General features: G+C 37.8%; 1 protein-coding gene across 9 annotated transcripts in view; it reads left to right on the forward strand.

The window, feature by feature from the left end:
• The window catches only part of LOC126203356 (serine/arginine repetitive matrix protein 1), a 166,913-nt gene that overhangs the window by 136,138 nt on the left and 2,907 nt on the right, over nucleotides 1-27,868 (forward strand). For 6 of the 9 annotated variants that reach the window (XM_049937646.1, XM_049937650.1, XM_049937653.1 and 3 more), the window contains 5 exons: nucleotides 10,739-10,876; nucleotides 11,386-11,486; nucleotides 12,139-12,384; nucleotides 15,774-15,912; nucleotides 25,121-25,282. In XM_049937646.1, coding sequence (XP_049793603.1) covers nucleotides 10,739-10,876; nucleotides 11,386-11,486; nucleotides 12,139-12,384; nucleotides 15,774-15,912; nucleotides 25,121-25,282 — 786 coding nt within the window. The remainder of the gene's footprint in view (nucleotides 1-10,738; nucleotides 10,877-11,385; nucleotides 11,487-12,138; nucleotides 12,385-15,773; nucleotides 15,913-25,120; nucleotides 25,283-27,868) is intronic. The other 3 variants (XM_049937648.1, XM_049937651.1, XM_049937652.1) reach the window with 3 other exon arrangements.

Here is a 27,868-nt window from a genome sequence, read left to right on the forward strand (position 1 = left end):
ATGGTGCAGTGGTTGCAGGCAAGAGACATTGCTGCAGACATGAGCATGACAAAGCTGCTGTTATACTCACTCATGAAACAAAATAAGCCTGTGACACCTAAATACGCTGTAGATGAAATTGCCAGCAGACAGGGTCACTTGGTAATTAGGCTACCGCCTTATCGCTGCCATTGTAATCCAAATGCATTGTTTTGGAGTGAAGTGAAGGCGTACATTAGAAGTAACAACAAGACTTTACTATAACAGAAGTGGAAAGACTGCTATGTGAAGGTCTTGCTACTGTAGATGCTACCTCATGGAGGAAAACAGTAGACCATGTTGCTAAACTGATAAGAGAAGCACAGACTATAGATGGTATTATAAATGAAAACGAACAATTAATGATTGCTCTTGATGATGATGATGATGATGATGACAAAGACAATGGTTTTGACGCCGATTCCGATGATAGTGAAGGAGAATTGGATGGAATTGCGCCACTGACATCATAAATTGGAGAGTGTAAATGTATACAGAATTAATTCTTTTTCTCTCTGCAATTGGGTAGGCTATGCATGTTTTGCTTTATTTCTTTCTATGAGTGTGTATAGCGTTTTATTTGGTATGCTTGGATTTACATCATTATACGACGTTTTACATGCAGCTTTATGTAACAATTTGGAAAGACTTTTCATATATATTGTCATTAACTTCGGGTGTTTTTATTTCCCAGTTTCATATACCATCAAACATTTAGTCTGCGTCGTCGTTCTCTCCATTGTTAGAAAAACGTACTTTGTTGCACTTACGTATAAACGTTGATTGTAGCTTACATTTACAAAACGTACTTCGGAGTTGTGGGCATGTGCAGTGGCAGCTATTGCAACCTCTCAATCGCAGTGTAGCCAACCACACGCGAGCTGTCAAGTGACATGTTTCACCGGCCCGGGTGTAGCCTCCCTACAAATACATGTTATATTCATTGTTTCTGTGCATAGTTTACCTAATTTTAAAGATGTGGAAAGTTCTGCAAGCACAGTTATAAATAAGTTTGGTAAATGGAATCACTTTGCTTACCTTACAGTTCACAGGATTTTGCAGTTCCTTAAAATCTGATGGGCACTGTATCTTTGCTGCATGTCAGTATAACAATATAGGAAAAGTCATCCTGTTTTCTGGAGGATTGTTGTTGTTGAGACTAAGCCTAAGCTTTCTCAGAATATATAAATCACAAAGTGATAAGCTTGTACTCATTTGCCCGTTCTAGTCTACAATTTTGTTCACCGTTTGAAAATGGCCCATTGTTCTACATTCACTACTGGAGCCTGCCTGTTCCTTTGCTTGCTTGAAATCTGCCGTTAATATCTGTATGTTTGATAATACATTTACTGAACATTATAGACACTGATGGGATGAAATGGGCCACACCTATCAATTTCCCTATATCCTTTTTTATGTGGTATAAATTTTACAGCGTGTTTGCAGCTTATGAGAGTTGCCTTGTTCTGCTTTCACTCAATAAATGATATGGTACTATTTTTCTCTGGCTTTCAAAATTTTCATTTTAGCACAGGCTTCCACCAGTCCTTTTCCTTCATATCTCAAATGTCTCATACATTTCATCTGACATTACCATGGGGAACTAATGTATCAGGAAAATCCATTTTGTCGATTCTACAATAATGATAAATTCTGTGTATAAAAAGTATCAAAACTGCCCTGTATGAAAATGTCTATGAGGATGTTTTTACTTTGCTTTTTAATTTGATGCAGTTTGGCACATTCAACAGCAGAATTTTCTGAATGGAGTTTTTGCTGAGACTTTTGTGCCTATAGCAATGGCATGGACATAGTACCAGAAGAAATAATTTGGTCTTCTGGATCTCCCTTCCCTGCTACAAAATTTGCCGTGGTGTATGTATGTTGGGAAAGGATTCCAAGTACATATTTACCTGATTATAAGATGAAGGCTTTGACAGCTGAGTCATTTGAAAAATACAGGGTTGTCTTATATTCCCAGAGTAAACTATTGTTGCTGAGGTCAACATCTTTGTGTTGTTTAATAGAGTATACAGGGATTATCTTACGTTTACATGTGTAGCTTTGGCTATTGAGATGTGATCCAGATTTATTTTGAGGAATTCAGAAGGGCAGGGCTGGACAAACAATAGTCTCCAGATGTCCATATATGCTGATACACTTGATACAGTATCGATGTCACTCGAACAATAACATGATACTGACTGGCATTGTGTGTGGCACTAGTGTGAGAGATACATGAGAAACTATGAACTAGTGACTAGAACTGTCTGTTGCTCTGCTTAACATTTGACAATATTTTGTGAAACGCAAGAGGAAATAGCATTAAATTCTATCATATTACAAACTTTTGTTGTATTTGCAGGTTTGCAATTAAAGTTATTATACACAGGTACATACTGTATACAAACATTAATGACAGTTGTTAAATAATGTACCATTCAGAAGCAAAAATGTTGTCCTTTGAAAAACATTACTTGGTTAAGAACCAAAAGCAATAGTTTACTTGGTTGATGGAGACTATAATGATTTACTAAGTGGGTTTCAAATGTGAAATTTGGTCTCAGTTCATGTATTAGAATATTAGGTAAAAAAATTTCCAGCATTTAATCATCTGTAGAACATTATGGTGAAATTCAAATGAATCAAGAAGGAAAAGTAACCCATAATGGAATGTCTAACAAATGAAATAAATCATATTAAACTGATTGTAATTGTTATTATGAGGATAAATTACAGTGGCAAGACCCATCATGGTGATGTACCAACAGACGTCAGTAGATCACGGGGAGCGCCAAAGTTTGAGAATTGGACTGAATCATGATTGCGACCTTTTATTTATATATTAGCTGCTGCTATTAGATGTGACATAGACCCTACAAGATGTTACAGTCCTTATTTCACAATTGCTCAAGCACAGTACAGTGGTAGCGTTGGAGAGGGAACAGTGATACCAGCTGGGCTGAGAGCAGGGATGCTTGTGGGGAGGGGAGTAGTGACCGGGCAGCAAATTATGTCACGTTGGCAACCATTGGGAATGTGTATCACGTACATTAGCTTTATATAAACGTCTACCATGTTTCAACTGCACTTTTTCCAAATCCACTTAGAATCAGAATTGAACTAACTTTAAAATGGACAAATTGTCACCAATAGTGTTCATTTCTGCAGGAGATGGTCGAAGTTTAGATAGGAGCCAGTGGCCTATTTAAGTGTTTAGTGCTGCAGTGTTGTGAATGCGCACCACGACATGTAACGTGAACAAAAGGGAGTGAGTTTTACACAGCCAATGAGAGAGCGGCGCGGGCAGGCGAGTTGGTTGGGAGCAAGAGGTAGTTTAACATTTACATGTAAGTATAGAAGCAAAACCAGATACGTGTTCAGGAAAAAAAAAAGAAATAAAAAAAAAAAGCTGTGTTCTCAAGTCTCACCGTAATCACCCGTTGAGAAATTGCAACATATTTGGAAAAAACAGCCAAATATTTGTGACAGTGAAGATACGAATCTCACAGCTGTGCTGTTAGGATGGCGGTGAGGATCGAACTTAGTGATACTACAGACGGCAGGGTTAAAAAGAGAGAGAGAGAGATCTGTCTGCAAATTAATGTAAACCGTTTCTTTTTGTTTATTTTATTTCTCTTTGTATTATCAAAATGTAGACGATCAAAAAATGGCAAAAGTTCAGAATAGGTATAATGTTAACTTTTTAGGCAGATACTTTATGCCACTAAACCAGGTGGTAATTTTTGATTGGTCAAAATATGTCATATGTAAATTTTTCTTGAGGAGTGTCTTAAAAAGTAGAGGGTTGTCTTATATTCAAGGACATCTTATTCTCTGGTAAATAGGGTAATTCTAAGACCAAGAATAACAGAGAGAGGCCTAACGATTTCTTACTACTCCATAATGGCAAGTAATTGCTTCTCAACTAACTCTCCAATAGGTTAACAAATTTCCTCTCAAGCAAAGTGATTTGAACATCTCCACTTAAATTATCGCGTAAAATTTTCTTTCATTTGACGCTGATGAAGTGAAGTGTTGTGCATTGAGTATTCATTGAGAGAACATTTTGCTGCAGAATTCGCTTTGATATGATTTGGCACATTCAGTAGCAGAATTCTTTTTTAATGGAGATTTTGCTGAGACTTTCGTGCCTATAACAACAGCATGGACATAGTGCCAGAAGAAGTAATTTATTCTTCTAGATCTCTCCTCCCTGCCACAAAAACACTAGAAAGATTCCATTCAAGTCAAAATAAAAGGCAAGCAAATATAACTAAAACTCCTTCAATACATTTTACTAGTAAGTGTTTAGTTCTAAATCTCACTATTAGCAGCAATATATCCATTATAGTGGACATCATCTTGTGACTAGATTCTCAGTGGTTACCTGTGTTCTTCATTTTGTACATGAAGACACTAACAAAATCTCTTATGCCCTGTAAAGCTTTGCACTTCAATAAGCATATTGAATTTCTTATTCACCTTTGCTGTATGTCCTGAACTTCATAGTTGAAGGGTGTGTAGTAATCAGTGTGACACAAAACATCTTAATGTAATTTAATAAACGTGCATTTGAAAATAAGCAAATTTATATTTCACAGTGTGGATGGTGATATGGACTGTAGGGTAATGGTGATCACACTCCCCCCCCCCCCCCCCTTCCACCAATGTTTACTATATGTTCATAAGATGATATTCTTGGGGAACTTTTCGATATCATCATCCCTTGCCAAGATTCAGAGGTTCAAAGTTACTGAACTTAAGCTGAAACCACAAATACTGGTTTACCTTTTTTCAGCATACACCACAAATATCTAAATAATAAACTATAGAAAATGCCTTGTACAGAAAGCAGATGGCAGTTATAAGAGTCGAGGGGCATGAAAGGGAAGCAGTGGTTGGGAAAGGAGTGAGACAGGGTTGTAGCCTCTCCCCGATGTTATTCAATCTGTATATTGAGCAAGCAGTAAAGGAAACAAAAGAAAAATTCGGAGTAGGTATTAAAATTCATGGAGAAGAAGTAAAAACTTTGAGGTTCGCCGATGACATTGTAATTCTGTCAGAGACAGCAAAGGACTTGGAAGAGCAGTTGAACGGAATGGACAGTGTCTTGAAAGAAGGATATAAGATGAACATCAACAAAAGCAAAACGAGGATAATGGAATGTAGTCAAATTAAATCGGGTGATGCTGAGGGGATTAGATTAGGAAATGAGACACTTCAAGTAGTAAAGGAGTTTTGCTATTTAGGGAGTAAAATAACTGATGATGGTCGAAGTAGAGAGGATATAAAATGTAGACTGGCAATGGCAAGGAAATCGTTTCTGAAGAAGAGAAATTTGTTAACATCGAGTATAGATTTAAGTGTCAGGAAGTCGTTTCTGAAAGTATTTGTATGGAGTGTAGCCATGTATGGAAGTGAAACATGGACGATAACCAGTTTGGACAAGAAGAGAATAGAAGCTTTCGACATGTGGTGCTACAGAAGAATGCTGAAGATAAGGTGGGTAGATCACGGAACTAATGAGGAGGTATTGAATAGGATTGGAGAGAAGAGAAGTTTGTGGCACAACTTGACTAGAAGAAGGGATCGGTTGGTAGGACATGTTTTGAGGCATCAAGGGATCACAAATTTAGCATTGGAGGGCAGCGTGGAGGGTAAAAATCGTAGAGGGAGACCAAGAGATCAATACACTAAGCAGATTCAGAAGGATGTAGGTTGCAGTAGGTACTGGGAGATGAAGAAGCTTGCACAGGATAGAGTAGCATGGAGAGCTGCATCAAACCAGTCTCAGGACTGAAGACCACAACAACAACAACAGAAAATGCCTCAGATTTTAACTGTATGTTCTTTAGACATTCATCTAGAAATGCAATTTTCCCATTTTCAAAAATCTGCCTGTTGTCGAGATATAGACGAAAAACCATGATTTTTGGATATCAAAAGTACCAGTTGTGTATATGACCGCTTCTGTTGTTTCTATTCATGGCTAATCATTGAAATTGTTACCATATGTTCTTAAGATTATGTTCTTGGGGAACCTTCAAACATTTTTTAATACCATTATACATTACCGAGATCCAGAGGTTCAGAGTTACCATACCTATGCACGTAATATCCGACCTGAGGTGTATATGTAGTTTTAATTGACATAATGAGCATATGGCAAGGGTTCTGAGGGCACCAAACTGTGTTTATAATCAGCATTTTTTACTTTCTGGTGCACTCTATCTGTGTAGTGGGCATTTTACACGTATACAAATATGCTCAAAGTAGTGCTGCAGTAGGAGGGGGAAAAAAGATACAAAGGATTTTAACGTACCTGAAAAGAACTTAAAATATTTTGTAGAACTGGAAAGGCTGCTAATTCAGTAAATATTTCTAATAACATTTTTACTCTTCTAAAATATAATTCAAAACTAGACATTTTCAGTGAATTGAAATCGATGATAAGTGCATCCAGAAAAAATTGTAACCCAAATGATTTTGTGTTAACCGTACATTAAGTAACTTGTTTGTTTAATATGTGTCAAAGTACATAAAAGTGCCAAATTGTGTAAATAAGCTGTTGAAACTTCACTGACTTGTCGAATTTGTTTTATATAAGCAGCACACCCTGCTGGAGCAGGAAAAAGAGGAAAATTGACAGAAAAATGGTCCTCTCAGAGCACAGAAAATGCAGATGTGTTTATCTTTAAAAGATTGTTAAGAGAAGTGGGGAACCAGCTACTTCAATCCTCATCTGTCAAAAAGTTAGTCATGTAAATATACCTATTTCTAGCCCATTTCTTTTACAAAAATATGCAGTATCCTACTGTACGTTGATTCCACCACTTCTTCCACCTTATATGTCAGTGCATGTGTTCATTGTACCAAACTAGAGTCCTTGGCAATAGCTGGATTACAATTATGTTCAGTTATTTCCATTCTTTTCAAGGCTTGTTCCACATAACAAAACATGAATTTTATACACCACTGGCTTGCTGGGGCTATCGTTGTTGGATTTGTTGATGGAGTTCCCTGTCCAGCCTTCTTGGTAAGACAGTGGCTCCACCATCTGTCACACAGGGACACACCCTCTAGGGTTAAGGGTTTCCTGAGAGTGGTTTGTGTTTGGCTATTGTCAAAAATGATACTACAATAAACAAACTCCTTATCTTGGATCTAAAAAATTATCTTTTTGTGAGTGATTAGATACATACAGTTCTTGCTTGTTTTATGATTATTTTCCCGTCTGCCATAAGGTCACCTTCTCAGTCTTCCTTTTATCTCGTGGAATATATCCGAATTTTGCTAGTGCACTTAACATGTGTGTACTTAACTACATGTTCACCCACCTCCACGCCAATTTGGATACAGTCATAATTACGTTGTATACTCCAACTTCCTTCCCCAGTCAGTTTTTGTTTTCGTTGCACACCTAGTCAGTTCCAATACGCACCTCTCTATTGATCGTGGAACAGTCCATAGTTTTGAATAGCTTTTGCATTAAAAGTCCAATGTATCACTGCTTCATTTTACAACTGATAATGCACACTAATTGTGAACAGACACATCAGAAGAAATTCAGTTTCATAAACACAAGAAATGTCCAGAAAATAAGTGCAATTTCATTCTACTGCCACCACAGCACAGCAAACTGTGACATTATGCGAGAAGCTGACAGAATAAGTGTCGCTTACAACTTGCTCATTTACTTCAATGAAAAATTTTTACATAAAATTTTTAGCAAATTACAAAATGTGCCAGGGGAAGGAGTAAATAATTTCGCAACAGTTAGTGATAAGCCTAGTATGGAAAAGATCATAAGTGTAAGGAGAGCCAGAAATCGGCTGTATGTAATACATTGGCCATCTCAGGGGAACAATGATTTTTTTCAGAATAAAAAGTAGCATAGGCATTTATACAGGGTATATGCTTTCTGCATACCATGTTGATCCAAATCTGTCCAGTCATTTCAGTGTGAAGGAGTAACAAACACACTCACACGCAAACTCTCGCATTTATAATACATATATGGGATTCGGTTGAGAGCAGTAGGATCACCCATCGTACAGCCGCGATTTCGCACCTTCTGACTTCCACTTGGTCATGATCTTGGTGCTTATTTTTGGAGGAAGACACTTCAAAAGCAATGACGACACAAAAAAAATGGTATTCAGCAGTGGCTGTCATCACTGGTAGCATCTTCCTATAAAGAGGTTGTAGAAAAGTTGATTTCCTGGTGTGAGAGATGTCTGAACGATGGTGGCAGCTATGTAAAAAAAAAAATAGTTAAAGAAATGATCTTTCTTCTAAAAATAAATTCCGGTTTAAAAAAATGTTTTTATGAGTTTTCCCAAAAATGGTATTTACTTTCTGGACATGACTCATAATTTCATTTACCAGTTGAACACAAGACCTATTTTTCTCTTCTGGTGCCTACACACACACACACACACACACACACACACACACACACACACACTGAACCACACAAACGATCATGTTAGTGTTCCTGGGTGGTTACCGAACCGCATATGGTGAGGGTTGGTAATGCAGCCAGGACATTGTCTAAAGTGGATGTCTTCCTCGTTCCAGTTTTTATGGTAAGGGGAGGCATAATGTTGCATGGGCATACTGACTTCCAAATCTTTTAACATGGTCTTCACTTTGGTCACCGTTATGGTAACTCTGTACTCTTTCCCCGTATGCATCTTTCCAGGTGTGCATTCAGCCATGACTTCATTTTTATGGATGACAACACGTGACCACATACTCGGATCCCATTGAGCACATGTAGTACACATGGGGGAGATGTATTGCAGGATGTCCACAAGCACCAACGACCATCCAGCAGTTGTCAAATGCATTGCTGGAAGAAAGGAACACCCTACCACAAGAACTCCCTACCAACCTTATGACCAGCGCAGAAGCATGTTGCAGAGCGTACATTGGCATCTGTGATGATCACATACCTTATTAAGAACTAAGTCCCCTCATTTGTGATGTCCCTAGGACCATCATGAATCACAGTGCCGTCATTGTAACTCTTGCCTTAAAATAAAAGTGTCACATGTTCATCTCGTTATGTTTTTCCTGTAGTTAACCTTTGTGCTATGCCGTAACAGTTCTTTCTATGTACGGTCAAAGTTTCATTGAGTGATGTTACATGCGAGTGCGGCGCCATGAAACACACCAGAGTATGAGTGTAGTCTTACTCTGATTTCCAATCTTACTGTCATTATATTTTATATTAATTATTAATTATTTGCAGTGGAGGTTAACAGTAAAATGCTATCAGCAAAATGAGGTTCAAGTATGTTCCAGTAATACATTTTCATGTTCAGTTCTCACAATTTTACGGCTGTGAAAAGTCAGCTAGGGCTATTTTAAATAATTTTGGTGGCATGGGATCTCCTTGCCTGACAAAATACACAGGATTTCCCAGTTCCTTCAAATCTTTGCTGAATATCAGTATAATAATATAGTTCACACCATGGTTTGTGTCCTGGAGGATTAAGACAACTTCCTCGAAATATAAATCCCAGGCAAAGTGTTAAGCCATACTCATTGCCCCATACTGGTCTACAATTTTGTTCACTATTTGAGAATGGCTGATTGTTCTGTATCCTTCAGCCAGCCTATTCCTTTGCTTGCTTAAAATCTGTTGTTAATATCTGTATGGTTGATAATATTTTTAGTGAACGGCTTGGGCATTATGGAGGGGATGAAGATAGCCCTGTAGGTGTTCCCCCACACCTATCAATTTCCCTGTATCCTTTCATGTGCAGTATAAATTTTACAGCGTTGTTCCAGCGTGTGAGAGTTGCTTTGTTCTGCTCACACTCAGTAATTGATTTTGTATTATTTTTCTCTGATTATCGTAATTTCTATTCCAGCAAAAGCTTCCACTAGTGCCTTTCCTTCATATCTCGAATGTCTTATACATTTCATCTGGCATTACCATGGGCAACTAATGTGGAAATTCATTTTGTCGATTATACATAATTGAATTTATTAAGTTCTGTTTACAAAAACATCAAAACTGCCCTGTATTCAAATTTCTTTGGGGTGTTTTTGCTTTGCTTTTCAATTTGATATGATTTGGCACATTCAGCAGCAGAATTTTCTGAGTGGAGTTTTTGCTGAGACTTCTGTGCCTATAGCAATGGCATGGACATAGTACCAGGAGAAATAATTTGGTCTTCTGGATCTCCCTTCCTTGCCACAAAAGCTGCCACAGCATGGGAAAGATTACATGTAAATCAAAATCAAAGATCAATAGAAAAATCTAAAAATCTTCATCAATTCTTAATGATATGCATGTAATTTTAAACATAAATATCAGCAACTTTAAACTTTTAACATTACCTTAAATGTGCATAAACTCTTGTCTTGCCACAAAATTACAGGTAAGTCTCTATGCACGCACATGTGTGTACGCCTCATCAAGATTGTCTAGCACTGTCAGGGTGTATTAAGGGAAGGAAGAAACAACAACATAATGACTACTCTAAGGATAAGAAAGAGTAGTGTTGCACTGAATATGCAGAAATATAGAGAGATATAAAATTGTGAGAACGAGAAAGTTGTGGATGGAAGCTGCTATGATGTCTTTACTTCAATTTATCATTGTGTTTAACCGTTGTGTTGCTGGTAAAATCTGGCTGCTGTACAAGCAAAGCGTCATCTGCCGTTAAGGGTGTGACCATTGAGGATTCTTTTATTATTGTAGAGAAGCAACCACAGTTCCATTGACAGACTGGAAAGGCGACGATCATCTCCTGTGCCTATTAAGGAAGAAAGAAGGAAAAAACCAATCCCTGTATATTCTAAGTCACGAAGTATATCTCCTGCAGCACGTAAGAGGAAGGTAAGATGAACACACGACATGGTGTTGGATGAATATCAGGGAGATTATTAACTAATGTATATAAGAAAGCAAACTTCTTGATCACTCAAGTAAACTTTAACCCTTTGTGACATTAAAGGCATTAGTGTTTGCATTGTTCAATGAGCAATTAAAGATAAATGATAGTCATCTAGTATGTTACAAATTGTAATGTCAAAAAGTTTCAATCAGGAATATCAACGAATTTTCTGAGTAGAAATAAGCTTTTGTGTTCATTTGGTTGGTAGTTGAAATGATACTGGACATTTTCCTATTGTATGCTTAGGTACTTGAAAATTTTCCACACACTGAAAATTAAAGCTTCTTGAAGAAAATGAAATGAAATATGGGATGGTTTTTACAACCAGTATCTTAAAATCATTTTGAGTAAGTGTGTGTGTGTGTGTGTGTGTGTGTGCGCGCGCGCACATGTACTAATCTGTTTCAGAAAACATAATTATGTATTTCTATAAACTTAAATTTTCTTCTAGCATTCACGCAGCTTGTCAAGAACTCCATCGCCTTTTAGGAAGGTGTCCAGCAGAGAACATGAAGTCAGCCCGGAGAGGAAATCAAAAAACAAACCTAGAAGGTAATTATTTTTGTTGTGCCTTTCACTGAAATATTCCTTTCACTATGTCACAAACAAAGACATGTTTATAATAAATTGTGATCAATTTTGAAATATAGGCTTGTATTTTCATCATACTGGAAATGTATGTGGTTGTGTTCATAGGACGTAGAATCTTAAAATGAAATGTGCAGAGTGATATGCAGTACTCACTATTTGAAGGGACTACGATCATTTCTCCTATAATAATAGGGAGGATTGTGACTTACATGTAACAAAATTTTTCAAGTCTTCCTCCTCCGTAAAAGCATTGGAATATAATTATCCATAAATTATTGTTAACAGTAAGTAAAAGCAAGCGGCTCGTCTCCCCCTCTTCCAAAATGCGTGTGAATGCGCACGCGCACGCCCCCACACGCGCGCGCACACACACACACACACACACACACACACACACACACACACACACACACACATTCTTTACAAAGGATCTCTCCTTATACTTCTCTTGACCTGAACAACAATCCACCAGTTTTAGTTTAAATGTTTTGTTTCTTAGTATTTTATTTCACGAGTGATTTATTCTAATTCTGTAGGCTGCATGTTGGAATTTTTGGAAATGTGCGAACAGCATTGGCAATATTTTCTTTTTCCTGTAATGTTGTGGTGGCAGGACATGGGAGGTGCTGATGGTCGGCCCTGCTGGTTATAGGTTTTCTCCAAATGCTGCCTCTGATCATCCTGTACAAGAAAGAATCTGTTCGCCAGAGGTTCGTCGTGAGAAGAAACGATCTGCCCCTCCAAGGCATTCTTCACCACCACCACCAGAGGATGACGATGATGATGACGATAGGGAAGAGATAGATCAAGAGGAAGATGAAAGGCAGCAGGAAGAGGAATCACCACCTCGTAGACGCAGGTATCGTGAAATGGCAAATTACTGAAATACATTGTTTTGCCGGCGGGTCAGAGTTGCTTTTACTTTTTATTAGGTGCTCTTTGTTAAAAAGGCATCATAGGCCTTTAAAATTCTGTCAATTAAGTCTTCGCTGACGTGGGGGTTATGGGTAACTTTTCTTATTTCCTAAACCTTACCAATCCTTTGCCTTCATCCCGTTTTTTTCCTTTCAACCCTTCTGCCATGAGGAGTAGCCATTGGCTCCAAAAGCTCACTTGTTTCATTATCTCTTGTGTGGTTTCTCCTGCTACCCCTTGGCGAGGAGATATTTTTATTTATCCTCTTCTTTCTTTTTTTCCCCCCCAAAACGTCAAGCTTTTTTGTAGCACTTCATAAGTAGTCTAAGCCTCTACAACTCTCTCTCTCTCTCTCTCTCTCTCTCTCTCTCTCTCTCTCTCTCTCTCTCTCTCTCTCAAAACAAAATCAGCTGTGTTTACAAGCCCCCCCTTTCAGTGATCTGTATGACCTGAACATGTTGCTGTACACAATACCAGGGCTGCCCAATATAAGGCTCGCAGACCACAAAGAGGCTCATGGCCATGAAGAATCCAGCCCGCCTTAGCCCGATGAAGTTTCTAGTGTTTACAGACACAGTAGTAGTAAGTGAAGACGTTGCTTTAAAATTAACCTGCTTAGCCGACTGCGGACGCAAAACAAACCTGCATGTGGGGTGAGTGGGTCCTCTTCCATACCTGCCACATGTTTCCCCACCATTGACTCATGCATGAGCTATATTGGCCACATGGCAGCACATGATGGCATCCTCATCTGCACGTATGTACCTTGTTTCAGTTCTTTTTCTTTAGGGCCAGTAGCATAATATGTGTCTGATAATGACATTATTATTAGAATAGCTTCTTATAACAACTAATTTTTGTTCACAATTGGCTGTTCCGGCATTTATTGCCTTTGTCAAGCACCTGCGAATACAATTTTGGTGAGGATGTGAAAAATGTAAATTTCATTTTATTAAAGTGACTATATTGTACTCACGTCTTGACTAATGTTGCCTCCATTAGTGAACTGTCTTGCAACTGTCAATATTTTAATGAGAATGTAAATGGCCAAAATATATTAAAAATAAATGTTAGTTAAGAGTAGTTTAACAGTTCCGCTCTTACGGTGATATATGTTTACAAAGATTATGCATTTGAACAGCGATATTATTTTATTAACTAAAATTTGTTAAGATTGTCTTTGATTGTTGCATATGTTACTTCAGATTTCTCCATTTTCCTGTTCTGAGAGCTCAGTAAAGTTTTTAAGGTAGTACTTTGTTTAAATTCTGTATGCATGTTAAATATTTCTTGTATTTTCTTGTGTGTATGTAGATTTCCAGTTCTTCAAGAATATTCATGGCAAAACCTCTTAGTATTTGGTGAAGAATTTAGAGTGTATTTTCGATAGTATATGCAGTGTGATTTTGATTTTTCAAATATAAAAAGAAGCTCAACTGATTATTTTTGCTCTCTTTAATGTGTTCCTTATATATCTCATGTCAAAATTTCTTCCTATTTGACAATTCACTGCATTTGAACAGGCCGGCAGGAACATTGGTCTAAATATCAGTGAGCAGAAAACAAAATACCTATCTGCTGGGAAAGCACATATTCCTCTGAAATCTAGGCTCTGACAGCAAAGGATGCCGAATCGCTGGATGCATTAGAGAGGAGGATACTCATGAGAATCATCAGCCCAATTTGCAAAAGGGAAAGTTGGAGGAGAAGATACGACCATGAGTTGTACACCATCTACAATGTCCAACCTGTTCGAAGAATTGTGAAGTAATCTAGGCTGAGGTGGGCTGGACATGTGGCACAGATGAATGATACAGAAATATCAAAAAAGATGATATGAGGAAAGCCAAGTGGACGGAGAGAATGTGGTCAACCGAAAACTAGGTGGGAGGACAGAGTCATAGAAGTAATTCAGAAGATGGTCTACAGGAACTGGAAAAGACTAGCAAGGGACCGGGATAAATGGAAGGAGATAGTTGAAGAGACCAAGACTCATCATGCGTTGTAGAGCCACAGAAGAAGAGGAGGAGGCCGAATTTAGACACAAGTACTATCTCAAAAACTTTATTGAATTTTTAGGTCGTGAAAATTGATAAATCGGAAGTAATGTATGCAACAACCAAAGACAATTGTAACAAATTTTAGTTAATAGAATAATATTGCTGTTCATCTGCATAATGTTTGTAAACATACAGCGTCATAAGGGTGAAACTGTCAACTACTGTCACACTACAATTAATATATTATTTTCAATATATTTACATCATTTACAATCTTAATAAAACAGTGACAGTTAAAAGACAGTTCACTAACATCGTAATACGGATGCCACATCAGTCTGGACCTGAGTACAATATAGCCACTTTAATATAAATGACATTCAAATTTATTCACATTCTCACCAAAACTGTATTCGAATGTATGGCCATAAATTGCAAAATAGTCTGCCATGAATAAAGATTAGTTTTGATAAGCTTATATTTTGGTGCATCTATTCTAATAATTCCTTGTTTCAGCTCAGACTCACTGGCTGTTGCAGTGTATGGGCATTGCAGGCAAAATTTTATTGGCCTCATTAAGTTTTTGTATTTGTCATTTCATTTTTCATCAGTTTTAAGCTTGTAACATTCTACTAGAAATACATATTGTCTGACCACCCAGGAAAAAATTTGTTTTATTTCCATTGGTTTAGTTCATTTACAAAATCTTTTTGGTCTGGTCCATATTATTGATCAATGTTAATAGTTCAAAATCATATGACAAAAGTCTTTCATCATCTTATTACTTATAAATAGCATACATACTTTTGACCACAGAAAAGCACCACTGCCTTTTGATCATGCATCTGTTCTATATAATCAAATTTGTGTCAAACATTAAGTTCAACTGTGTATCTGTGAAATTCACAAAATCTGACACAGCAGTATCATGGAAAATATTTTGGTGCATCAGTTGTATTTATCTGCACTCAAATGCTATCAGTATAGATTGTTAGTGACCATTAATTGTAGCTGTGTGTGTGTGCAGAAATCATCTGTATGTATACCAACTGTATTGCAGTATTTAGGTGAGAAAAACTTGTTTATTAAATAGGTGATATTGAGATGCAGAAATTTTTTCAAATAGGAACAGTTGTGAATCAGATTTTAGGGATTACAACAGTACGTTGTCCTTTTTTTAGTCCCAGTTCTGCATTACTCATACTTCATATCCCATATTTTCATTTACTTTGCTTAGTTAGGTATTGACAGTAACTTGTTTAAATATGTATTTTAATGACTGTATTCTGATGAGTAAGGTATGTTTAAAATTTTAAGTGTACTTTATTTGCAGCAATGAGCACAAGACTGTGAGGAAACGGTCCGAGTCGCCTATTGCTTCTAAAGTAAAGAAACATGAAGAAAAGAAGCATAATGTTTCTCAGAGTTCAGAGTCTCCATCTCCAAAAAGAAATAAATTGGAATCACAAGAGGTGAGTTAAATAATAATGGTTCGAGGCAGTAGGTGTTCCAAATAATGTTCGGAATGCCAATCCAATGTTTTGAGTTCCTCTCTGTGATCTTTTTAGATTAGAATTTTATGTAAGAGGGAAAGAAACCTTCTAGTTTGTGTTTAACAAAACCACAAAAGAGTAGACATGTCTGTGAGACATTTTTTCAGTTTGAGAATTTTTTGTAGATCATGATACAGATTCTGTACTGGTTAAAAGGTGGGTTGATAAAAGAAAGGACAAATGGGATTATAAGGTTTACATAAATCTTGTTCAGGTCACCTGAGCATGATCACAATGTTTGTGTACTTGGGCATTCCATTTAGAATTGAATTAGATACCCATAAAAATTTGTTTTTGCCAGCTTGTTGAAGAAACAGTGCCTCATATTGGTATGCTTGCGATGATGTTCTAGTGTTTGTGTCATGTTCTACTTGTGATGTGTTCTGGATAGCCCTTGGGACAAGGACCATTTGTATACTCAGAAGAAGGATCATGTTAGTGTCACTATCCTACAGTACAGACTCAAATTGTGAATATTACTCACTTTCTCCTGCTTAAGCAAATAGAGCAAAAGGGTTGATTCTTCTAGCATTTGATGTGATCTACAGTGGGCTTGATGGGACTTACGGAGGCACCATTAATTCATGGGTAGTTTCACAGAAAACCCCACAAAAAGGGACTTTTTACTATATTTGCACTGTCACCAGTGACCCAACACCCAGCCAAGGATTCCAAAATGGTCATGCACAGCAAATGGCTGAAATTCTTATGATATATTCCTAAGAATCCGGTCTCAAGCAACCTTGAAAATTTTCTAGATATCTTTATCTATTTCCAATATACAGAGGTTAAAAATTACCCTGCTTGTACACATAAACAACGCAAGAAAAATCTGGTGTGAGGCAAAAGTGTAGTTTATAGATATAAAATTATGTAGCACAGAGTAATATGTTGTAAAGTATCTCTGTTATCATTTGGAAATCCCATGTTTTAGTGGTGAAGCACATGCAAATTTTTTTTGCACATAAAATCCAGTGATTAATAAATTTCTTTTCAGATGTGTTACAGGCCCTGCTGCAGCAAGGAAAAGAATTGAACCAGTGGAAAAATGCTCCTGTTGGAGCACGAGGAAAGCAAATATGCTCCTGTTTAAAAGACTCTGACTAAAAGTGTGGTACCAGCTTCCTCATTCTACCTTCCTCAGCACCATTAAAAATGTTCCCAAAAATATTAGCTTGCAAACAAATTCACATGTTTTATGCTGAAAGAGCAGAATACAGTGGCAGCGGCAAAGAGACAGAAAAGTTATAAATACAAGAAGGTAGTAAACAGTAGTTTTGTTATAGAAAGAGTGAAGGAGACAGTGGCAGTGTTTGAGAAAGATGATGGCACAGTGGCACTGGAACATACTTGACTGTGAAGGAAAAGAGTGGAGGCAGTGCCAGTGGGATGGGAATAAAGAGAAGGAGAAAATGTAAGGAGGAAGAGCCAGTGATAACGAGAGACAAGAATATATGGCAGTGACAATGAGGAAGAAGAGACAGTGACAGAAGAGAGGGCAGCGGCAGTAGGAAGGAGACGGGAGACAATGACAGGCACAGAGAGATGATGACATCGAGTTGGGCTGGATGAGAGAGTGAGACAGGGCAACTGGGAATGGATGGTTATGAGAGACTTGCAGTCACAGACTACTGGATGTGAATGAGTTAGAGTTTTGGGGAGCTTGTGGAAGTTTGAGATAAGCTGCATGTTGGGGGGGAGGGAGGTGTTGTCATGCTAAAATTTTTGGGGACATTAAAGGTGCTGAGGAAGGTAGCTGGTGCCCTAAATTTCGGTCAGTCTTTTAAATAAACAAAAACATAATTCACATTTTTTGTGCTTCAATAGAAGCATTTCTCTGTTTTAAGAGTACCTTGGTTCCAGCTTTATTTGCAGTGGACATGATTACCGCTGTGCATGATTTAAAAACGAAAAAACTAGTTACTTTCTCTCTTTCTATTCGCTGTAGAGTTACAGAAGCATATTAGAGGGAAACTAAACTAAAAAGATTTTCCCCAGAATACAAGAGTTTGTGTTAAAAATAATATTAATAGATGAAAAATTAATCACCAATCAAGAATAGTTCATTGTTACCTCATCAGCAGAGGGCAAGTATACAACCTTACATTTATACAGGGTGTATCAAAATGAATCATCTGATATTAAAAAATTATAACTATTCTGTTATTTGAGATATGTGTGTGAACAACGTACTGTTGGAAAGAGCAAACTGTCGAGGTAACAGCAGTGTGTGCCAAGTTCAGTTCTAGTAAAAATGGTGTTGGGACAACAGAAAGCATGTTGTGTTCTATGTTTTCCACAGTGCGGGTCAGTAATAAATGTTTGTGTAAAGGCAAATCGCCAGGCCATCCCCGAGAGTCTTGCACAGATGTCGAACGCATCCTCTGTAGTTTCACAAGGAGTTCACAGAAAGCCATTTGCCATGTAGCTTGACAGCTCAACGTGCCCCCAGTGTCCATCTGGCATGTGTTGCATCGACGTTTACGCATGAAACCATACAAAATTCATCTACTGCAAGCTCTTCGTGAAGGTGACAAACAGCATTGTGTGGAGTTCTGTAATTTTGTTCTAGGCAAGATGGAGAATGACAGTTTCCTTCTATGCTTAGTGTTTAGTGACGAGGCAACATTCCATTTAAATGTAAAGGTGAAGCGTTATAATGTAACAATAGGTGGTACGAAACAACCACGGGAAGTTGAACAACATGAGAAAAATTCCAAAATTTAATGTGTTTTGTGCATTGTTGCGGGAAAAGTTATTTGGTACATTTTTCTTTGCTGAGAACACTGTTACAGAAAGCACGTATCTCGATATGCTTGAGAGCTTTCTTTTCCCACAGTTGGAGATAATTTGAACATCTTCATTTACCAATAGGATGAGGCACCACCACACTGCCATCTGGAAGTGCAGGAATTACGGTGTGTGGTCATAGCATGTTGGAAAACAGCTCGATTATCTTGTACCCAGATACTAACTTCAATTTTTTGATAGTTTTTACTAGCTGTTACACTGCGATTTTTTGAGAATTGATGAAATTAAATTCCACAAATTATTGTATAAACATTGTATTTTACATTTAATTTCTTTCATATAGACAGATTATATACAAAGTATTGGAGGGGATTGCCGTTTTTAATCATAAATGCCACTTACACGTGTTCACGCCCATATTTTGGGGGTTTTAACGTTCCCCTCAATTCTGCATTTTACTCAGTTTTGCATTTTTTAAGTCTGGACTGCACGAAAATGTAAAAGAGGGGTTGCACTGTACAGTGAATGACCTCTTGGTGGCACACATCCACACCATCTCCTTGTCTGCTCTACATTCCTCTTCATTCCCAAGAATGATGATTTAGAGGGGAGGATTCATGACTTTCACCATAGTGAGGAGCAAGAATTTCCCTGATTATGCCAGAGCCCATGGGAAGCCTGTCAAAATATTTCCACCATCTCTTATTGTATGTAAATGAACTAACCAGTGGTTGGTACACTGTATTTGCTGTGTTGACACTCATTGGCTTAGACTTTTGCACCACACAACCAGTGCTGCTGACAACATCCGGAATGTAAAAGTCAGAAATTTTGGATGATAAAATTGTGTTCCACATATTTGCATCAGCGTACAGCATTCACAGATTTATCACATATCTATACTCAGAGCACCTGTGGTCACTGTGCTCGAATATCACTGGCCCAGGCCATCTGCCAACAAGGGAACAAAGCCAGCTTTGGCCAAGCAGTTTGGTGAATCCACAGTGCTTTGGAAACAGCGCAGTGTTCAAAGCACCGAGACCACCTAGGCTTTTTGCAGTGCAACTGCTCTGACTCACTTCAGAACCTTTCCTCAGAAGCCACTAGCTATTTGTTTCCCTGCACCAAAGCAAAGTTAAGAAAATACATTTATGACATTCAGTTAGTATAGCAAAGCTAATGACGAGGTATTGAATAGAATTGGAGAGAAGAGAAATTTGTGTCACAACTTGACTAGAAGAAGGGATCGGTTGGTAGGGCATATTCTGAGGCATCAAGGGATCACCAATTTAGTACTGGAGGGCAGTGTGGAGGGTAAAAATTGTAGAGAGAGACCAAGAGATGAATACACTAAGCAGATTCAGAAGGATGTAGGTTGCAGTAGGTACTGGGAGATGATGAAACTTGCACAGGATAGAGTAGCATGGAGAGCTGCATCAAACCAGTCTCTGGACTGAAGACAACAACAACAGCAGCAAAGCGAAGTGTGATTGTAATGTCACAATTTTTACTAAATAAATAATACTACGAAGGTGCCCAACAAACAGCTTGTCACTGTGTTAAATATACCAGAGTTGTATTTTTGAAACATTAGTGATTCTTCAGTAAGCCACAATGGATTACCTCTCCCATACTTCATGGACTGACTTAGCACTTTAATGACATCTGCGGGTTGATATAAAACGCCACCCTTCCTTTCTAGAATGCCTGATCCAAGTAAGTGTATGATATATTGCCATGTTAAGAAGCACTTAAAACAAATTCTAGAAGCAGTTGGCAGTGTCGTGGAAGTGTGCTCTACACCTTTCTGTCATTCGAGATAAGGAGACACACACTCTATGAAAGGTACACATTCAATACAACAATCTAAAATTAGTCTAGTCTGAGATTCAGTATAACAATTTGTAGTCACAGGGACAGCCAAACACAGAGAATAACCAGTTCTTTAGCAGTGCCATTCTTGTACATATTCGAAGTTAGAATATACATTGGTACTTCGACCCCCCCCCCCCCCCCCCCAATTCTATGCCGTAAATTTGTAGGCCCTGTGAAAAACTCGTAAGATCGATGCTAAAAATTCCCGTTTTATGTTTCTTCCTAGTAAGGTTTACTTCGATTCTGCGTTCTTATTTGACGTCTTGCTTGGCTTCCTCCCATTTTCTTTGTCTTGACATTTAATATGACTGAACGAGTTATAAGTGTCACAAAAGACAGACAGTTCACACTGTGGTTAGTGATGGAGTTAAGGGAATGTTTGTGGCCATTGCGGAGAGGTGCATGAGAGAGGAAATGATGACATAATCCACAACCAGCATTGCTAACACAGCTTGCATTTAGCTTCACTGTGGCAGCAATGGAAAAACAGGACAGTCGACACGAAGTGTTCCAGACTAAGCCAATATGTGATGGAGGGGCCCAGCTGCCAACTTTTGTTGGGCCACTTTAACTCAGTCTCGCCTTTATGCTTGTATTTTCGATGCACGATGCACTATATTCAGCAACAATATCAATCGTCAACCTGAAACACTGAGTCTCGAAGAATATGCTTCAAGGAAACATCAGCCATTTCTGGCTAGGCAGCTCCTACTGGCCGAAAACTCGTTGCGTCACCCAATAGCTAACGCAGCCACCATACCACACCAACGTATTTAAAATGAGCTCAACACTTTGTTTAGCGCACTATGTAATAAGTTCACAGACCTTAGCCTATGAAACATTCAAAATTTCTTAAGTACTGGATTATGTAGTATATGCCAGCACAGAAACTATAAGTCAGTTTGTGCAAGCATTTCATTTTTCTCCTCCTAGTTAGCAATTTTACCAGCACTCATAACATCAAATGACATAACAAAATTGCAAATCCATGAATAAACAAGAAAGAAATTTCAAAATTTTACATTGTGTAATAGACCTCTTAGGGAAAAAAAGTGGGAGGAATTAAGCCATTTCCTAACACATTTCTGCCACAAATTATACCTTAAAATGTGTAGTTTTGAGGATTCTTTCAGTTTACATTCACTTTGAAAATAGCAAAAATTTATAGGCTACATGGTGAAATGAAAACTGTGAAATACAGATTACAACATCTCAAATGTTTGTTTTCCACCTGCAGCCAGTAGCTGTATAGCATGGTGCTGTCACACTAATGCAATGGCTTCTAACACACAGAGTGGTAAACAGCCAGCTTACTTGGCTACTTGTTCCAAAGTACAGTTGATGTGAACAGTGTATAGCAAATGGAGTGACTGTGGCTTCCACTTAGGTTTAATTTACATAGGTGGCCTCCTACGGCCTTCACCCCCATGCATTAATTTTACCTACAGTAGTTCTGCGCAGAGCCTGTCAATTGCAGAATGTATTATGGCTCTACCAACTGCAGCCAATGTAGTCTACTCCATTTGTTATGTGTGGCACCATGAGTAACAGGACGTATTTGTTGCAGTCCTCAATGGTGTTTAATGCATTATGATGGCAGGCAGACTGTTACAAATGTAATGGATTGCTGGGACAGAGAAACACCAAAATCACAGCAGGCTGAAATTTATTTCATATTCATTGGTATAAATAAGTACCACATGTGAAGGAAAACATGCATATACACATGATTTCACAAAACTTGCTGTGTTTACACTACAGCGAATGCTCAGTTCAAAGAGGAAATGATGCATATTGGCAGTAGTGCAGAACGCTCCACTTCAACCACTTAAGCACAATGAACAAGGTAAAGTCGTACAAGCAATTTTACTGCACTTGCATCACCAGAGTATGCTGCACTGCCATTGACTACAGAAGGAAAATGCACCCCCACATGTAAGCTTCCAACATATTTCATTGTATTTGATGGTTTTTGGTTTAATTCACCCTGTTCATCAGTTTTTGCTTTTTTTGTGGTGAGCACAAAGGAAAGCTCTCTGAGAAATTGTGTTGTCATTATAGTATGTCGGAAAATAGCTCGATTGCCTTGTATGTTACAGATCTGTGATAATTTAAGAACTAATGAAATTCATTACTACAGGTTATTGTATAAACATAGAATTGTACATTTAATTTCTTTCACTAATAGGGATTTTGTACAACGTGTTGGAGACAATTTTTAATTGTATATGCCAGTAACATAAGTTTTTGTTATTATTTTGAGAGTTTCAAAGTTTTCCTTGGTTCTGCATTTTCCTCAGTTTGTGTTTCTGAAGTCGGCACCACATGAAAACATAAAACAGGGATTACGGTATTATAAAGTTTTGGGGCAGATAAGTTTCTGGTCACAAATCAGCATAGATTTGGAAAGCATTTCTTGCATGAAACTCAGCTTGTGCATTCTTCAAACAATGCAAACCATAGGTGAAGGACTCCATTCCTAGATTTCCAGAAAGTGTTTGAAACGGTATCACCCTGCAGACTGTTAACGAAGATCCAGTAATACAGAACACATAGGTTACCAGGTATGTAAGTGGCTTGAAAATCTTTCTAGTAGTAGAACCCAGTACATTTCCTGGACAGCGAATGTTCATAAGAGACAAGAGTATCATCAGGAGTGTCCCATGGAGGCGTGATAGGATTGCTCTTGTTCTCTATGTACATAAGTGACCTGATGGATAGGGCGAGTAGTATCTGTGACTGTTGCTGATTACAGTGTAGTATACGGGACTGTAGGATGATACAGGATGACTTTGACAGAATTTCTATTGTTTATGACGCATGGTAGCTTACTCTAAAAGTGGGAATATGTAAGTTAAAGCAGATAAGTAGGAAAATCAGTCCTGTAATGTTGAAATAAAGTGTTAGTGGTGTGCTGCTTTTCATGGTCAGCGTGAATTAAATATCTAGGTTTAATGTTGCAAAGTCACAGGAAATGAAATGAACACACAAAGTTGATTGTAAGGAAGGCGAATGGTAGAGTTTGGTTCATTGATAGAATTCCGCAAAAGTGTAGCTGAGCTACAAAGGAGACTGTGTACAGAACACTTGCATTATCCATTCCAGAGTGCTACTAATGTGTTTGAGAATCCCACCAGGTCATATTAAAGGAGGATGTCAAAACAATTCATACTGCTATATTTGTTGCTGGTAGGTTCGGTCAGCATGCAAGTATTATGTAAATGCTGGATGAACTGAAATGGAAAGCAGGTTTTCTTTTCACAAAACACTATTTAAAAAAATTTAGAGAACTGGCATTTGCAAAAGACTACAGAATGATTCTACTGCCACAGACGTACAACTCGCATAAGGATCGTGAAGATGGAACAAGACAAAATAGGACATATGTGGAAACATAAAAACAGTCGTTTCTCCCTTCTTCCAGTTGCGAGTGAAACAAGAAAGGTAGTGGCTAGTAGTGGTATAAGGTACCCCTCGGCTGGCCATCATATAATGGCTTGTGTAGAATGTATGTAGATGTCTCCTTGCAGAATTAGGCCTAGATAATTAATGAACATGACTATGACAAGCAGTACAGCACTAATACTGTAGATATAGCTGAGTAGCGCTGATGTTTGGAGATAGCATACAGGCAGCATGGTTCTGGCTGACACACAAGATAGTGCAGTTTGGATACTGGTTGGTCACTGCTAAAGTACAGTTAACTCACATAATCAAGATTAATATTACGCTGGGCTAATTCGAGACTGTTCTATTGTATGAGCACTTAAAATGTGCATCTCCAAAACCATTGCATTTGTAACACACAAAAAAAAAAAAAAACCAGTGTTCTTCTATTGATGCTGGGTGTTGTGTGAAACATCATATGAACCACGTGTGTTTTGGCTAATGCTTGTACATATTCCAAAAACAAAATAAGAATTATATACCAAAGCACCGGAGAGAACACGTGCCAGCTCTTAGAAGAGGATACCTTTTATACTGTGTCCACGAATGTGTAAGGTGATTTTGGTGGAAATGCATTCCAAGGGAGACACACACACTTGAAGGTGGAGAAAGATGATCCCCAACAATGTGGGTTCAGTGATTGAAAGCACACTAGAACATACCAGGCAAGTGGGAATGTATTGTCTGCATAGGTGCTCCAGCTCCACCTTTAGAGACCAGAGACAACAGCTGCTTAGTGTCTCATACTTGATGCACCATATAGTGCTGATCAAGAACAGTGGTTTATTGAGCAACAATTACAAGCTACTATGAATTATGCAAAACTGTTCTGGCTACCAATCATCCTCTATATTTTCAGTGCACTGTTTTAAATATTTGCTGTTACAGTTACAAATAATGATGAAACTATCATGAATTCAAGCACACACTGTTAACATCTTCAGGTGAAGATACTTTTTTCAAGTTCACATTTACTGCTGAAGACACATTTTTCTTTCAAACCTGTTTGAAAATTGGGAAAACAATATTCATATTTTGTATTATTCTGTTTCAGAAACGCGTTAAAAAGCAAGAGACATCTGGATCAGAGGACTCTGCTGAAGAGAGGGAGAGAGTGTCAAAAAAGAAAAGGCTTGTTTCAACTTCAGAGGAAGAAATCAAGATAAAGAAAAAGAAAAAGAAGAAACAGAAAGAATCTAGTAGTGAGTCTGATATGGTAAGGGTTTTCACAGAGTTCATAAAAGACATGACATTGCACGCATTTCCTGTTTAAATAGTGTATATTGTAAATTCCCGAAGACTCTGTGACGCATTAATTATGTAGTGGTGGTGGTACTAAAAAGTAGTAAATGCTACAGGTTTTGAAAAGTCTGAACTAAAACAGACTGGAGCAAGATGAATTTGTTAGAACAAGAAAATTTCTTAGAGTGATATGGAGATGATGTTAACTGAATTTAGATTTTATGAAGTTGTTTGTTTTCTTTGAAGTAAATTGAGAATCTACTAGGTCTAGCAAACCATTTGTTTATATGTTTTAAGTTATGTGTGTTTCATTTGGTGGATCAAACAAAATACCTTTCTTAAAGTCCACATCATTAACACATTCACTGCCAACAGCACAAAGCTATGGATGTGTTGTCAAATTATATATAAGTAATTGCTTTCATTAAACTATTTCCCCACAAAGTTTCATGGTAGAGAGAAAGGGGGGGGGGGGGGTGTTGCACAGATCATGCAGAATGTTGTTGTTGTGGTCTTTAGTCCAGAGACTGGTTTGATGCAGCTCTCCATGCTACTCTATCCTGTGCAAGCTTCTTCATCTCCCAGTACCTACTGCAACCACGATTTTTACCCTCCATGCTGCCCTCCGATACTAAATTGGTGATCCCTTGATGCCTCAGAATATGCCCCACCAACCGGTCCCTTCTTCTAGTCAAGTTGTGCCACAAATTTCTCTTCTCTCCTATTCTATTCAGTGCCTCCTCATTAGTTATGTGATCTACCCATTTAATCTTCAGCATTATTCTGTAGCACCACATTTTGAGAGCTTCTATTCTCCTCTTGTCTAAACTATTTGTAGTCCACGTTTCACTTCCATACATGGCTACACTCCATACAAATACTTTCAGAAATGATTTCCTGACACTTAAATCTATATTCCGTGTCAACTAATTTCTCTTCTTCAGAAACGGTTTCCTTGCCATTGTCAGTCTACATTTTATATCCTCTCTACTTCAACAATCATCAGTTATTTTGCTCCCCAAATAGCAAAACCCATTTACTACTTTTAACACTTGCAGGACTGAGCGCGAGTGTGGATGCTCAACCGCCTGGTACTGAGCGATTTCACAGTTTTTCTGAATTTTCTACAGCAGATTCGATACCACAGAAAATAGATTGCTCTTTTGCATTTAAAAACTGCATCCATTCCCTTCAGAGTACCGCAAAGAAATAAACATTTACGTTCGTGACAAGGGTTGTATATTAATTTGAGAGTATGCTGTTTTCACAGTGAAAAAAAATTTTTTTTTAGGTTTTAGGACCTCTAAGGGACATAGGATTGAAGTTGTTAGTTTTAAATGAATAACTGTTGAAATATGAACTTTTATTTTATTAATAATCACACAGTTACATTGGCTTTTGTATGAAATATTTTGAAACATTTTGGAAAACAAAGCCCTACGTCACAGGTTTCACAATAATATCGCGTGTCTTTCCTTGAAACTTTACCATATCTGGCCTTGCTTGTTTCTGCGCATACTTTGCACCTTCTCTGAGGCCACTTAGACAATTTTGCGGGTGGAATTAATTTTGGAAAATGTCTTCCGCTTAGTCTGTTGATGGATGAACTATTCTGAGAAGTGCATGAGTCTAAGAGGCCACCTTTGTGAACCAAGTTCTCTGCTAACTCTGTAATGTATTCAACCAGATGTTTGCTTGTATTTCGCGACGTTTTGTACAAAATGTATGAATTTACAGTCATGAGCATGAAAATGTGAAACAAAGCTTTTTTCCACCACTTCATTTGTTTTCGCTCAAAAGGATAGTACGCCATTAGCTGGTCGCTATGATCCATACCAGCTTTTTTACTATTGTAGTCCAAAACACAGTCTGGCTTCATTTTTTCCACCATTCCAAATTTAGTTTTTACGCTGACATTTGTTGCGTCATTTTATGCTTTGTTGTCAAAAGAAAAACGTCTCTGTTGTCCTTCCATTTTACAAACAGTAAGTGATCTTGTCTGCGAAACGAAAGTTCATTTTTTTATTTTATTTTTCAATTTCTGGCCAACAAGATCCCTTGGTGGTCCTTTTCTATTTTTCCGCACAGTACCAACTCCCTTAGTTCTTTTCCCCCACAAATAATGCAGTAAATCAGGGCTGGTGTAAAATCGGTCCATGTATAATGTGTGACCTTTATTATGAAACGAATGACACAATCTGTCTACAATATGTAAAATGCTGTTATCGGCATTAGACTGTTTCCCAAAATAAATTTCACAGTTCAGGACGTACCCACTTTCACATATCATAAAAAAATTTACGCTATATTTACTAGGCTTATTTTTCACATACACTCTAAAACTGTCTACCACGAAAAGTACAAATTCCTTCATTTATAGTAATATTTTCGCCTGGCTTGTAAGCATTTCCACTTTGGGTCACGCATCTGTCGAATATAGGTCTTACCTTATGAATAGGATCGTGGCCTACTTGGTTTTTAGGAATATATGGTACGTTATCTACGAGATGTAACATTCATAGAATAGACAAAAATCTATCTCTTAGCAGACACTTCGCCG

The sequence above is a fragment of the Schistocerca nitens genome, chromosome 9, assembly GCF_023898315.1.
Source record: "Schistocerca nitens isolate TAMUIC-IGC-003100 chromosome 9, iqSchNite1.1, whole genome shotgun sequence".
Lineage (NCBI taxonomy): Eukaryota > Metazoa > Arthropoda > Insecta > Orthoptera > Acrididae > Schistocerca > Schistocerca nitens.